The 15,565-nt window shown below is 43.1% G+C and overlaps 1 protein-coding gene across 1 annotated transcript in view; it reads right to left on the reverse strand.

Annotated features, from left to right (window-relative positions):
* lamb1a (laminin, beta 1a) overlaps positions 1-14,845 on the reverse strand; it is a 38,138-nt gene extending 23,293 nt beyond the window's left edge. The window contains exons 1-12 of the mRNA XM_054619892.1: positions 14,667-14,845; positions 12,792-13,006; positions 9,827-9,965; positions 9,249-9,322; positions 7,168-7,356; positions 6,939-7,002; positions 6,640-6,842; positions 6,055-6,175; positions 5,148-5,336; positions 4,705-4,881; positions 4,364-4,476; positions 1,070-1,149 (exon numbers count right to left, since the gene is read on the reverse strand). Coding sequence (XP_054475867.1) covers positions 1,070-1,149; positions 4,364-4,476; positions 4,705-4,881; positions 5,148-5,336; positions 6,055-6,175; positions 6,640-6,842; positions 6,939-7,002; positions 7,168-7,356; positions 9,249-9,322; positions 9,827-9,965; positions 12,792-13,006; positions 14,667-14,697 — 1,595 coding nt within the window. The 5' untranslated portion in view covers positions 14,698-14,845. The remainder of the gene's footprint in view (positions 1-1,069; positions 1,150-4,363; positions 4,477-4,704; positions 4,882-5,147; positions 5,337-6,054; positions 6,176-6,639; positions 6,843-6,938; positions 7,003-7,167; positions 7,357-9,248; positions 9,323-9,826; positions 9,966-12,791; positions 13,007-14,666) is intronic.
* Between the last annotated feature and the right edge of the window lie 720 nt (positions 14,846-15,565).

Raw genomic sequence — 15,565 nt, forward strand, 5'->3', positions numbered from 1 at the left:
AGACCCAGAGAGAACCCAGAGAGAACCACGCTGACACAGACCCAGAGAGAACCCAGAGAGAACCATGCTGACACAGACCCAGAGAGAACCCAGAGAGAACCACGCTGACACAGACCCAGAGAGAACCCAGAGAGAACCACGCTGACACAGACCCAGAGAGAACCCAGAGAGAACCACGCTGACACAGACCCAGAGAGAACCCAGAGAGAACCAGCGTGCAGACCCTCCTCAGACATGTTCCTAGTATTTTATCAGAGAACATGTATAGTGGCGTTCTACACATAATGAGGTTCAGCGGGTTTAAAGTCGTACAAAACCAGAACTTTACACGACTCTGTTTGGCAGACAGCACTGAGCTGTTAGCTATGGTTCAGATATGGGATTCATGTTGTTTTACCAAAAATTTAGACATCTTCTATCCCGGGAGCAGAACCACTGGAAACGGACTTGTTTTTAGGGTCAAACTTAAGCTAACCCTAACCTTTAACCATTAAGCTAGACTTGGATTATGGAGTGACGGAGGACAGTGATGATTAAGTTAGACCTGGATCATGGAGTGGGTTAGGGTTAGGACAGTGATGATAAAGTTAGACCTGGATCATGGGTTAGGGTTAGGGTTAGGGTTAGTTGGAAGGAGGAGCGTTAAGTCATGCTGCTGAGGATCTCTGTGTTCACACATATAGAATGTACCATAATTCATATTTTCCTCATTATTAACGTATTATTTCCTCCACCCATCCTCCATTAATCACTGTGTTCATTTTCATGCAGATGTAACCACTCTCTCTAAAGCACCACTGCATTTCTCTAGAGGGGTACATCATACCAGGTCATGTAACAAATACATGAAATGACTGCTGACATAAGTTTCATGCAGCTGAGAGGAATATGAGATGAGCAGTGATTGGTTCGCTGAGATCAGCCTCATGGAAGTGATATCTAACTATTTCTTGGAGTATAAGGGGAAAAAACTAGATTCTAAGTTATTCTATTAATCAGATAAATGTTCTCTGCTCTGTCCAGAGGCTGCATTCCATATAGTTTGGATGTGTTTGGGATGAGAACTTACTGGTTGTTGATGGCTCCTCCGAGGTCACAGTCACATGGTCTGCAGCCGTCCATGTCATTACTGAGACCCCAGTGTTCAGACTGAGAACACACACAGAAGAATAGAGAGAATACTGGTTCAACATGAGACTCATACAAGAACGTAAACTTATGAAGGCAACAATAAGAATTAAAGCTGCAAGCAGCGATGATCGGGCCCTCGCACTGCGCGCGTTGGGGTACCGGCGGTAATCTAATGGTTAGATGTATTTTTCTTGTGTGGAGTGCGTGACACTCGAAAATATGTTCAGCAAAAATTCCAACACTACCTGTATCCACGATGAAGCAAAAGTGAACACAGAAAACGCATTTCGTATTTCCATAACAACTGTAGACCATGACTTAAATGTCATGTAAATCGGATTCTGTTTGTCACATGAGATAAGATAAACTAAGATAATCCTTTTTTCCTCCTCCTGTCCATCAGGGATGATAGCTTAACCATCATCCTCCTGTCTCCCACCACTTCCTCTGTATCTAGTGTACACCACAGGACTGAGCTGGCCTTAACCAGTTTGTTAAGTCTCTTCGTGTCGACTGTCGCGATGCTGCTGCTCCAGCAGACCACTCCATAGAAGATGGCTGATGCCACCACAGAGTCTAAAAAGGTCCTCAGGGGTGCTCCCTGCACTCCAAAAAACCTCTGAGTCTGCTCTGACACTTTTGTAAATTGCATTTGTGTAGGAGAATGCGTCGCCACGATAACGGCTTTCCGCGAAACAACATTATTTTGTTAACCTTTAATCAGTAAGGTCATTAGATTGTACTGACCAAGTTTGAATTGGATCTGAAGTCTGGAAATGGCAATAAATACACAAGAAATTCATACAAAAATCTAAATGGCTGACTTCCGGTTGAGTTTAGAGCATGGCTCCAAGATACTTTATTTTAAGTCTACATGTGATACATGTCACACCAAATTTCATACATCTAGGTAAAACGTACTGCGAGGGCTGCTTCGTCAAAGTTTTGTAGGGTGCGCTATCAAGTTGACTTTTCACTCTGATGATCAGGCAACTACATGTTGGACTTTTAATGTGTGTGCCAAGTGTGGTTGTGTTTCAAGCATTTTTAGACCTTTAAAAACACCTTCGTTTTCATGGCGAACAATGCATCGCCACGGTAACGGCGTTCCGCAAAACAACAAACTTTTGATACATTCTAATCACTAAGGTCTTTAGATTGTACTGACCAAATTTGAAGTGGATCTGATGAATTCCCTAGGAGGTGTTCATTAAAGTGTAGCGCCTGTAAATGGCCGAAAAAGTGCTGAAAATGCACACAAAAATCAAAATGGCTGACTTCCGGTTTGGAGCATGGTCCCAAGAGGCTTTTTTTTTTAAGTCCACATGAGATACATGTGCCTAGCAAATTTCATGCATCTCGGTCAAACGTAGCGCTGGGGCAGCTTATTTGAAAATTTGTAGGGGGCGCTATCGAGACAATTTTAAACGGCAAAGCACGATTCTGACACAAAATATTTATGTACATCACCTATTACACTTGTGAGAAGATCCATGAGTTCATGAGCATCCCAAGCCACACAAAAATCAACTTCCTTTTCCATGGCGAACAAAGCGTTGCCACGGCAACGTGGTTCAACAGAATCTAACAATATTCAGGATGATGCATCAACAAGGTCTTAAGGCTGTCCTTAACAAATTTGAAGTCGATCAGGTTCACTGGCTAGGAGCAGTACATCAAAGTATAAAGCGTCATTTCCTTTTGTCAGTAGGTGGCGCTATGCTTTTGTGATTCTTTTTGCATTTGAATCTGTTCAGCCCTGAACCAGCATCATGCACAAGAGATTTTGGCCAGATTGGACTATGTACCTTGGAGTTACAACAACTTCATTTTTCATGGCAACAGGCACGAAGTTGCCACAAAATGGTCGCCACGCCACGTCAAGGTCCTTGAATCAAACCTCACCATTTTGATAACTTTTGATCATAAAGGTCTCAAAATCATCCTGACCAAATTTGAAGCCGATTGCATAAATTCTGTAGGAGCAGTTCGTCAAAGTACAACGCTATCTCCAGGCCATGGTCAAGCACTACACCCCCGCCCGACCACTCCTCTCTGCTGCCTCGGGGTGATTGGTTGCCCCGTCGCTCAGAGGTCCCTGCGGCCGATCCACCCGGTCACAGCTTTTCTCTGTCCTGACCCCTCAGTGGAGGAATGAACTCCCCACTGACCTCAGGACAGCAGAGTCACTGCCCATCTTTCGGCGCAGGCTGAAAACTCACCTCTTCAAGAAGTACTACCCTGAGCCTTCCTCGTAGCACTCATTGTATTCGTATCAGTTCGTTGCACTTATTGTCTTTGTAGTAACTGCCTCTGCACTATACTTTTGCTCTGGTTTCTGCTTTTAGATGCTTGTTTAAGAAAGGAGATGCACTTATGACTTCTGGTGACTAGTAGTTCTCTTGAATACCTATGTTGAATACACTTATTGTAAGTCGCTTTGGATAAAAGCGTCTGCTAAATGACTGTAATGTAATGTAATGTAATGCTTGAAAATGACGAAAAATGATGAAAAATGCAGAAAATTGAAAAAGTTACTGTTTCGCCCCCTAGTAGTAGAATGGAATGAAAATTGAAGGGTATGTAACAGGATACCTTGTGAACATACGCTGCAAATTCCGTGGTTATAGGTCAAATGGTATTTAGGTTATGTGTATTGATGTAGGAAGCCACGCCCCCTATCAAGTACATCGGTACATATATATTCTAAATGTAACGTGATCTCAACACAAAAGTAGACATTGAACCAATAATGATCCACAGGAAATTTGGTGGAAATCGGACTGAGCGTTCAGGAGGAATTCGCAAAAATGTGTTTTTCAGAAAATTCGAAATGGCGGAAAATTTCGGCAGGCGGAGCTTAGGGTCCTCAGAGGCTTTTTTATAGAGCACATGAAGGTGCACATGTGTGTGAAATTTCAAGTCAATTTGACTTACCGTGTCCGATGGAAATTTTTCACCAGTTCTGATATAAATGACACTGAGCATGATAAAGCCCTCAAAAAGGCAATTAATTTACAGAACGAGAATAATAATAAAAAACACTACAGTTTCAATAGGGCCTTCGCGGCCCGACGTTGTCGGTGCTCGGGCCCTAATGATGTTCATATCAACAGAGGGACAACACACATACACACATATCCTTATCGAAACCAGTGAGACCAGTAGACACCAGTGTGACCAGTAGGACTGCTGGTCTCACTGTGTTCTAACAGTAAATACATGTTCTCACCACACACTGGTCACAGTCCCGTCCAGTCACCAGACGTTTACATAAACAGCTTCCTGTCTCACTGTCGCAGGGGTTTCCTCCAGGAAGTGTTCCCAGAGCACTGCAGGTACACGCTGAAACCCAGGGACAGTACAATACTGGGAAACTGTAGTACAAATACTACAAGACTGTAACCATATCATCCTCTCCTGTGTGTCTGGAACTCTGTTATACTTCCTGTTATCCAGGTGTTGTGTCAGTGTGTCTGTGTGTGGGTGTGTGTGTAGTTGTGTAGGTGTAGTGTGTATTTTCTTTCAGGTGTAGTGTGTATTTCTCTGCAGGTGTTGTGTGTTGTGTCGTACCCTTGCAGCCTTCAGCCTCGTTGCTCATCATGTAGTGCGCCTGTTTGCAGCGCTCGCAGCGTTCTCCTTCCACGTTGACTTTGCAGCGACACTGACCGGCGATCAGACCGGCTCGGACGTCCGTCACCCCGTCACAGATTCCTCCGTTCAGTGAGCCCAGAGGGTCACAGTTACAAGCTAAGGACAAAACGCATTGTGAGGACGAAGACTTCACTCAGAGGTTTAACAATCATGGATGAGTTCATCTGGATCAACTGCAGCTGGGGGTTCATTCAGCCCTGCATTCAAGTCTGCAGGAGGAGGGAATGCAATCATCTAATCAATGTCTACCTTCAATGTCCCAATAATGGTGGGGGGACATTTTGAATCTGTTTTCTCTCAGGATGTTGGTAGTAGAACGGTTTACACTGCTCTCAGTACTTTGTCTTATAGTCTGGACTCACGTTGACAGATGTTGGGGTCTCTGACGTCCCTCTCTGGATGTTGGTAGTAAAACGGTTTACACCGCTCACAGTTGTGTCCGGCCGCGTTGTGCAGACAGTTGTCACAGACTCCTCCGCTGATGTTTCCTGAAGCCTTGAACACGGCCATGTCAAAGTGACATGAGTAGGAGTGCTGATTACAGTTGCACTCTACAGACACCACAGAAGAAGAAAAGATGAGATTCAGTCGAAGTGAGCTGTAGACAGGTAAATACATCTCTAATCTGATAGTTGCAGCTGTTTCAGATGCAGGTCATGATGATTGAGTATTGATATGATTGAATATGAATTCATAAAAAGGGATTCAAACAGGACCTGAACAGACACATTGAAGAACATTTGACTTTGAAGTCAAATGTTTTCAGGATCACTTCAGAAACACACCAGGACATCCTGTATACGTTTAGTAATGCTGTCCAACCTTTTGGAATAGTGCCAGTTCACCAGACACCAGTAGAGACTGGGTCTGTACAGAGCTGGAACCATTCCCTGAGAAACTCCAGTAACGCCATGACCACTAAAAATCCCAGAAGCAAATCATTTGAATTGAGGCTTTGTTTAAATGTAAATTAGTAAAATGTAGACTTTGGTGAGAAACTTGAATAAATGCAGTTGTTTGAAGAAAATGTTTTCTCAACAATATAAAATCTACATTAGAAATGAATTATGAGTTGTTTAACTTCCTACCACTGGCCCTAAACATAATAGGAACATAATTAAGCATAATTTGCATAATCATTAGAATACTACATTACTAAAATGATCAATAGCTGCAGACATAGCATGTACTGGTTGTCTTCCAGTAGAGACCAGAAAATAGAGATCAGTAAAGATCAGTAAAAACCAGTATGGACCAGTATGGACTCACTTTTGCAGGCGTTGGTGTTGCGTCCCTCGGCTGGTCTCCACGGCAGGTCGTGGTAGAAATCCCGACACTTTTCACAGTTCAGACCTTTAGTGTTGTGGTTACACATGCAGTGACCATGAACCTGAAGAGACAACACACACAGTCACATCTGATCGAGCGATATAATAATATAGCCCCTATAGGACTCACCCTACCCCCTGTAGGGTTAGGGTCACCCTTCACAGTTCACCCTACCCCCTATAGGACTCACCCTTCACCCTACCCCCTGTAGGACTCACCCTACCCCCTGTAGGACTCACCCTACCCCCTATAGGACTCACCCTTCACAGTTCACCCTACCCCCTTATAGGACTCACCCTTTAGAGCTAACCCTTCCCCCTGTAGGACTCACCCTTCACAGCTCATCCTACCCCCTATAGGACTCACCCTTCACAGCTCATCCTACCCCCTATAGGACTCACCCTTCACAGCTCATCCTACCCCCTATAAGACTCACCCTTCACAGCTCATCCTACCCCCTGTAGGACTCACCCTTTAGAGCCAACCCTTCCCCCTGTAGGACTAACCCTTCCCATTCCCACTCACCATTCCCTCACTGGTCTGGCCAGGTCCTTGGATCGGGGCACACTCTGAGGCGTGTCCATAGCAGAAGCAGTTTCCTCGGACCACCATGTCAAAGATGGCGTGATAATACTTCTCTTTGATCTCCATACGAGAGTCCAGCAAGTTATCTCCGAGCGTGTGCAGTCTGGTGAACTTCACCCGCAAGTTGGTGATCTTCAACATGTCTGAACAAAAGACCAATAACAGGTCAATGACAAATATACCAATCAATAATCCCAACAGATCTTATAGTAGTTATTGTCTGGTATGAGGGGACATACTCTGAATTCTGGGACTGTAGGGATCCTCAATCCTGAACGCCGGGTCCAGAACTCTGAAAATCACCTGGAATCACCAAATGTTTCAACCTTTATTAAAAACCTAACCATTGAAAAAGATGACATCACAGTGATGTCACATCACGTGTATTATGTTATAATTTAATTTCCTCTGTAACAGTGTGGTTACTAGACCAGCTGTTATTGAGTACACCCTCAGAGTACTGCGTACCTCTCCTTCAGTGGACGGCTCGATGTCAGAGTAACGTGAGTCACAGATGACATCATCCACCTTCTGCATTGGACCCTGGGAAACAGTTGGGAACGAGGTCTCACAGTCGTAGGCGAAGTAACGATAAAGCTGCCATGTCTTCCCGAAGTCAGCTGAGCGCTCGATCACCATGGCAGCAGGTCGAAACGTCTGAGGAAAGAGAATGGCAATGTTAAAAAACATATTTGAACTATATACCATGTTTAGGTTCTGCTGACCCACCTGAGATTATTGTGATTCACTGTCCAGCCTACCGTCAGCTGCAGCAGAAACCCAACCTGACCAGCCAGATTTGTTACACAGAACCATCTGAGAAGCCATCATTAGAAGAGAGAACTTTTTATAAAATACTGGGCAGGTGAACCAATTACAAATCAAGCGAGTCAGGAAAGCCTCTTTTACATGAATAAAGAAATACTCTACAGCTGTCATATAACTGATGATATTGCAACATTTACGCTAACATCATCTGGAGTTATCATTGTTGTTTTGAAATAACAGTGGCTTCACTTTGTCGTCTCGCATACAGGTAGGCCACACCCGTAACTGTCAGTAGCTCCTTGCTGGACGCAGAATAGTCCATGCTTACCAAACACAAAGGCATTACTAAAAGTCTGAAGATTAATTTTTGTAAGATATGTGATGGCTTAAATCTTGTGTGATCCCTTGACATAGAAACCCAGCTTCCATGCAAGCTAAGCAGTGAACAACCAACTGTCAGACCTGCACTCAGCTGGATCAGTAACCAGCTCATTGTCAGACCTATAGTCAGCTGCATCAGTAACCAACTTACTGTCAGACCTATAGTCAGCTGCATCAGTAACCAACTTACTGTCAGACCTGCACTCAGCTGGATCAGTAACCAGCTCATTGTCAGACCTATAGTCAGCTGCATCAGTAACCAACTTACTGTCAGACCTGCACTCAGCTGTATCAGTAACCAACTTACTGTCAGACCTGCACTCAGCTGGATCAGTAACCAGCTTACTGTCAGACCTATAGTCAGCTGCATCAGTAACCAACTTACTGTCAGACCTGCACTCAGCTGTATCAGTAACCAACTTACTGTCAGACCTGCACTCAGCTGAAACAGAAACCGGCTTACTGTCAGACCTATAGTCAGCTGCATCAGTAACCAACTTACTGTCAGACCTGCACTCAGCTGCAACAGTAACCAACTTACTTTCAGACCTGCACTCAGCTGAAACAGAAACCGGCTTACTGTCAGACCTGCACTCAGCTGAAACAGAAACCGGCTTACTGTCAGACCTGTAGTCAGATGCAACAGTAACCAACTTACTGTCAGACCTGCACTCAGCTGTATCAGTAACCAACTTACTGTCAGACCTGCACTCAGCTGAAACAGAAACCGGCTTACTGTCAGACCTGCACTCAGCTGAAACAGAAACCGGCTTACTGTCAGACCTGTAGTCAGATGCATCAGTAACCAACTTACTGTCAGACCTGCACTCAGCTGATACAGTTACCAGGTCATTGTCAGACCTGTTATAAAAGCTGGTGTGTGATGTGTGTCAGTGATGTGAGATGCTTTATCAGAGCTTAGAGTTGAGGACAGCCAAGTCCTAAACTCCACACCTTATGATGTCATAGCGATATAAACCCTGATGACATTTTTTAGATTCTTTTCTCCAAAATCCACACAAGACGGCTGTGGCACACGAGGTAGAGCGCTCGTCCCGCAACCACAAGGTTGGTGGTTCGAACCGTGTCGAGGTGTCCTTCAGCGAGACACCTAACCCCAAGTTGCTCCCCAGACGCTTCTTAGCAGCCCACTGCTCCTCAGGTACGGGTCAAAAGCAGAAGAGATTTTTGTGAATATATGTAACTATGTGTGTAAGTGTACATGACCAAATAAAGCTGATTTTCATTTTCAAGACATTAAACAACTGTCTTTACGGGCTGAAAAGTAATAAGGGTTAGGGTTATCTGCAGTTTTCTCCTTTACATGGGTGCAGGTTTGTTCATGTATTTGGCTGTGATTACCCAGAATCCCCTGCTGTGTGTATCTGTATAGAGCTCACCTTGAAGGTCATAATGAGATGTGTGAAGTGAAACTCGGCCTCCAGGTTCAACTGTATAGTGACGTTCTCCTGACCTGCAGACAGTGCAACAACAGAGCGTTACACAAATAGATAATCAATAATCTATTGACCAAGTATACGGACACAGCAGGACATTAGTACACTGATCAATACCAACATCTACATCAATATACACAATATACAGTAGTCATAAACAGACATAAATCCAGGGCTGCCATTTGATTCCCTTGAGCAGGCCCAATGTGAATATACCAAGCAGAGTAATATTATTAGAACAGTATTGATCTAGCTGATAAGCACATCTTCACTGTCTGGACAAAACAGGTGAAGTTATTGACAGTTTCACTGTCTGAGGACAAAACCACAAGGTTGGTGGTTCAAGCCCCTGCAACAAGTGTCCTTGAGCGAGTTTAACCCCATTACCATTGCAGCCCACTGCTCCTCCGGGATGGGTTAAATGCAGAGAAATAATTTCCCCATTGTGGGACTAATAAAGGATTGATTATTATTACCAGCAGGTCAGTGACCTCTGACCTCTGACCTGTGTGTGCTCTCACCGTTCTCAGACTGCCACCAGGTCTTCAGCCTGTTGGGAGCGAACGTTGTGACAACGTTCTCGATGCGATGGCCGCGGGTCAGATTACTCAGCTGGTCGTACGGCCTCGTAGAGTCGCACAGGAAACACTTCTTCTCCTCCTGGTTCAGGAAAGACAAGCAGAGACAGGAAGAGACGGATGAATGTTACCATATAAGGACGTGTACAGTGTCTGTTTGTTTGCTTCAATGGTTTCATTGTTTTCCTGTTTACTTTAAGGATCATTATCACATGCATGTTTCCTTTCTTATTCTCCTATTTATTATCAGACATGCATGTTTCCTTTCTTATTCTCCGGGGGGGAGAGGGGGAGTCCTTCAGGCGGGGGGGAGAGGGGGATTTATTGAAAGAGGGAGAGAGGGGGAGTCAGACAGGGGAGAGGGGGAGTTCTTCAGGCGGGGGAGAGGGGGGAGTCCTTCAGGTGGGGGGGGAGGGGGAGGGGGGAGAGGGGGGGGGGGGAGTCCTTCAGGCGGGGGGGGGGAGAGGGGGAGTCCTTCAGGCGGGGGGAGAGGGGGAGTTCTTCAGGCGGGGGGAGGGGGGAGTCCTTCAGGCGGGGGGAGAGGGGGAGTCTTCAGAGTCCTTCAGGCGGGGGGGAGAGGGGGAGTCCTTCAGGCGGGGGGGGGGAGAGGGGGAGTTCTTCAGGGGGGAGGGGGGAGTCCTTCAGGCGGGGGGAGAGGGGGAGTTCTTCGGGGGAGAGGGGGGAGGGGGAGTCCTTCAGGCGGGGGGAGAGGGGGAGTTCTTCAGGCGGGGGAGAGGGGGAGAGGGGGAGTTCTTCAGGCGGGGGAGAGGGGGAGTAAAGGTTAATAATGAGGTGAATTCTTCAGATTCCTCGGAGGTCTCAGTCAGTGGAGATGAAAGGATTTTGTATTAATTTCCTGTTTGAAACGTTATGTATTTAGTCTCTAACTCACTACATGTATTAGTTATTATTAAAGGAGTAAAATGAATCTGTAGTCTTAATATAAGTTATGTTTTACTAAAGGTTTATGTTTTAATAATATGATGATGTCACAGACCCAGAGGCTGATCTCACTGCTGACTTTATTAGTTGTGTTTTAATAAAAGGTTATGTTTTATGTTTCCTCCTGCAGTGACACTGATTCTTGGCTATGGTGAGTTCAGTCTGAACTGTAACCAGCGGTTCCAGTGGAACCAGTGTGGTGATGGTTTCACTGGAACAGGAAGCTCTGTGTTGTTGGTAGATGTCCTTCAGTCAAAATCAAAGTTTGCCTCAAACAGAATTAAAATGTGATTCCATCTTCAATAACGGCTTCACACTGAGCGCGCTCAGTTCATTCCTTCCTTCAGTTTGAAGTTGTCTGTTTGTTCTCCACAGAAACATCTGGACAAACATCTGTCTGCTCTCAGAGCTCAGTGTTTCCTTATAGGGAGGTCTACACAGGAAGCACTGCAGACAGACAGACAGACAGACAGACAGACAGACAGACAGACAGACAGACAGACACACACACACACACACACACACACACACACACACACACACACACACACACACACACACACACACACACACAGAGAGAAACACAGAGACACACACACACACACACACACACACACACACACACACACACACACACACACACACACACACAGACACACACACACACACACACACACACACACACACACACACACACACACACACACACACACACACACACACACACACACACACACACACACAGACACACACACACACACACACACACAGACACACACACACACACACACACACACACACACACACACACACACACAGAGAAACACAGAGACACACACACACACACAGACACACACACACACACACACACACACACACACACACAGACACACACACAGACACACACACACACACACACACACACACACACACACACACACACACAGACACACACACACACACACACACACACACACACACACACACACACACACACACACAGAGACACACACAGAGAAAACACAGACACACACACACACACACACACACACACACACACACACACACACACACACACACACACACACACACACACACACACACACACACACACAGACACACACACACACACACACACACACACACACACACACACACACACACACACACACACACACACACACACACACACACACAGAGACACACACACACACACACACACACACACACACACACACACACACACACACACACACACACAGAGACACAGACACACACACACACACACACACACACATGTTGTGTGGTTCAGGTGTTGTTTACCACACACACACACAGTGTTGTTTACCTGTGTGTTTTGTGGTTCAGGTGTTGTTTACCTGTATGTTGTGTGGTTCAGGTGTTGTTTACCTGTTCAGGTGTTGTTTACCTGTAGTGTGGTTCAGGTGTTGTTTACCTGTATGCAGTGTGGTTCAGGTGTTGTTTACCTGTATGCAGTGTGGTTCAGGTGTTGTTTACCTGTATGCAGTGTTGTTCAGGTGTTGTTTACCTGTGTGTTTTGTGGTTCAGGTGTTGTTTACCAGGTGTTGTTCAGGTGTTGTTTACCTGTATGCAGTGTGGTTCAGGTGTTGTTTACCTGTATGCAGTGTGGTTCAGGTGTTGTTTACCTGTGTTCAGTGTGTTTGTTTACCTGTATGTGTGGTTCAGGTGTTGTTTACCTGTATGCAGTGTGGTTCAGGTGTTGTTTACCTGTATGTTGTGTGGTTCAGGTGTTGTTTACCTGTATGTTGTGTGGTTCAGGTGTTGTTTACCTGTATGTTGTGTGGTTCAGGTGTTGTTTACCTGTATGTTGTGTGGTTCAGGTGTTGTTTACCTGTATGTTGTGTGGTTCAGGTGTTGTTTACCTGTGTGTTTTGTGGTTCAGGTGTTGTTTACCTGTGTGCAGTGTTGCTAAGGTGTTCTTTACCTGCAGGTGGCTGACGATGCAGAACGGTTCGGGTTGTTTCAGTCCACAAGTGGAAGTGGATGACAGTTGGTGGGCTCGGCCAATCAGAAGGTCTCCTGTTGCCGGGTAACAGCTTCCCTCTGTGCACACGTCACTGAACTCTGGGAGGCTGAGGTCATCCTGGACCACCCCCACTGAGCCCCCCCCGTCCTGAGCGTTGATGAACACCTGCAGAACTGAGATCAGAGGCTCTCGTGAGCGTCTTGGTTCATGATCACAACAGGAAATGGCGTCTTCAAGGCTTGTGCGTCATTTCTGCGTTTTTTGTAATTACACACCCGCTGAAGCTTGAAGCTGATTCACTTATTAGTTGATTGACAGGAAAATAATTACTTAGTCAAAAAGTATGTTATTAATAAAAGTTCAGCTAGTTTTAGTTTTTTTTAATTAGTGATTTTATTAGTCAGATAAACAGAAAACCTGTGTTCTTGTGGGCCGATTGTTTGAGTGTATGTGTGTGTGTTCAATGGCACTTTAGTTATTAAAATCCACATTTTCAAAACAAGATATTTGTCCTAAAAAATGATGACTGATTATTTTTTAACAACATTTTTCTCAAATATTAGAGACGTTTTTACCATCAGAAATCTTTCTGAAACAAATGAGAGCCTTTAATGAATTCATGTATCATTAATGTTTTCATTTGAAGAGGTTGAAGACACAAACGATGGAGAGTCAATCATAAATATTCAACAGCAATAAAGAATTATCCAACATTTTACTTCTTCATACTTTCAACAATCACTTGACTCATTCTGTGTTCTCCTTTGCATAAAAAAAGAATTTCCTCAAAAAAGTGGGTTCTTAACAATTCAACAGATTGACAGAAATGAAGAGTTTGATTCTCCAAAATGACACGGGGGGTGACGTCATCGGTAACGTAGCGCCGTTTACAGACAGATCCTGGATCAGTGTTCGATTGTATTCTGAGGTGATCAGCTTCAGTTCGTTATTGATCATCAACTTAACAGAGAAGTGAAGATAAGACACTGATCTCTGATCAGATTACTCTGATCAGAGATCAGTGAATTCATCATCTGATTGAATTGACTATTTCATTATAAAGTGCAAACAGCACTTTATTAGAGACTTTCTCTTAACTTCATCATAGTGAACAAAACGTTTGTAAGCTTTATCGGTTCATTAAAGTATTTAAAGTATTGAAGTATTTTAGCATTGGAATATTTCAGAATTCAAGTATGTAAATATTGAATAATATCTGCTACATATTACAGTATTAAAGTATGTAAATATTGAATAATATCTGCTACATATTACAGTATTAAAGTATGTAAATATTGAATAATATCTGCTACATATTACAGTATTAAAGTATGTAAATATTGAATAATATCTGCTACATATTACAGTATTAAAGTATGTAAATATTGAATAATATCTGCTACATATTACAGTATTAAAGTATGTAAATATTGAATAATATCTGCTACATATTACAGTATTAAAGTATGTAAATATTGAATAATATCTGCTACATATTACAGTATTAAAGTATGTAAATATTGAATAATATCTGCTACATATTACAGTATTAAAGTATGTAAATATTGAATAATATCTGCTACATATTACAGTATTAAAGTATGTAAATATTGAATAATATCTGCTACATATTACAGTATTAAAGTATGTAAATATTACAGTATTAAAGTATGTAAATATTAAACCTGAATAATATCTGCTACATATTACAGTATTAAAGTATGTAAAGTATCTGTAAATATTGAATAATATCTGCTACATATTACAGTATTAAAGTATGTAAATATTGAATAATATCTGCTACATATTACAGTATTAAAGTATGTAACTCACCGAGCAGCACCGCCAGCTGGAGCTCCATCATGGTCTCAGACCTGGTCCTCAGGAAACACAAAGGATCTGCTGCAACCTGGAATCCGACAAAACCTCAAACCGACCGACTCCTCCGAGTCCGTCTGCAACTCTGCAGACCTCCGAGAGTATCCGGACCTCCAAAAGAATCTAAACCTGTAAAGTATCTAAACCTGTAAAGTATCTAAACCTGTAAAGTATCTAAACCTGTAAAGTATCTAAACCTAAAGTATCTAAACCTAAAGTATCTAAACCTAAAGTATCTAAACCTAAAGTATCTAAACCTGTAAAGTATCTAAACCTAAAGTATCTAAACCTAAAGTATCTAAACCTCTAAAGTATCTAAACCTAAAGTATCTAAACCTGTAAAGTATCTAAAGTATCTAAACCTCTAAAGTATCTAAACCTAAAGTATCTCTATCTAAACCTAAAGTATCTAAACCTCTAAAGTATCTAAACCTAAAGTATCTAAACCTAAAGTATCTAAACCTAAAGTATCTAAACCTCTAAAGTATCTAAACCTAAAGTATCTAAACCTGTAAAGTATCTAAACCTAAAGTATCTAAACCTAAAGTATCTAAACCTCTAAAGTATCTAAACCTAAAGTATCTAAACCTCTAAAGTATCTAAACCTAAAGTATCTAAACCTAAAGTATCTAAACCTGAAAAGTATCAAACCTAAAGTATCTAAACCTCTAAAGTATCTAAACCTAAAGTATCTAAACCTCTAAAGTATCTAAACCTCTAAAGTATCTAAACCTGTAAAGTATCTAAACCTAAAGTATCTAAACCTAAAGTATCTAAACCTGTAAAGTATCCAGACCTGTAAAAGTATCTAAACCTCTGAAACTGTTCGGACCTCTAGACGTTTGAACGCCTGT

Source organism: Anoplopoma fimbria, chromosome 19 (assembly GCF_027596085.1).
Source record: "Anoplopoma fimbria isolate UVic2021 breed Golden Eagle Sablefish chromosome 19, Afim_UVic_2022, whole genome shotgun sequence".
Classification (NCBI taxonomy): Eukaryota; Metazoa; Chordata; class Actinopteri; order Perciformes; family Anoplopomatidae; genus Anoplopoma; species Anoplopoma fimbria.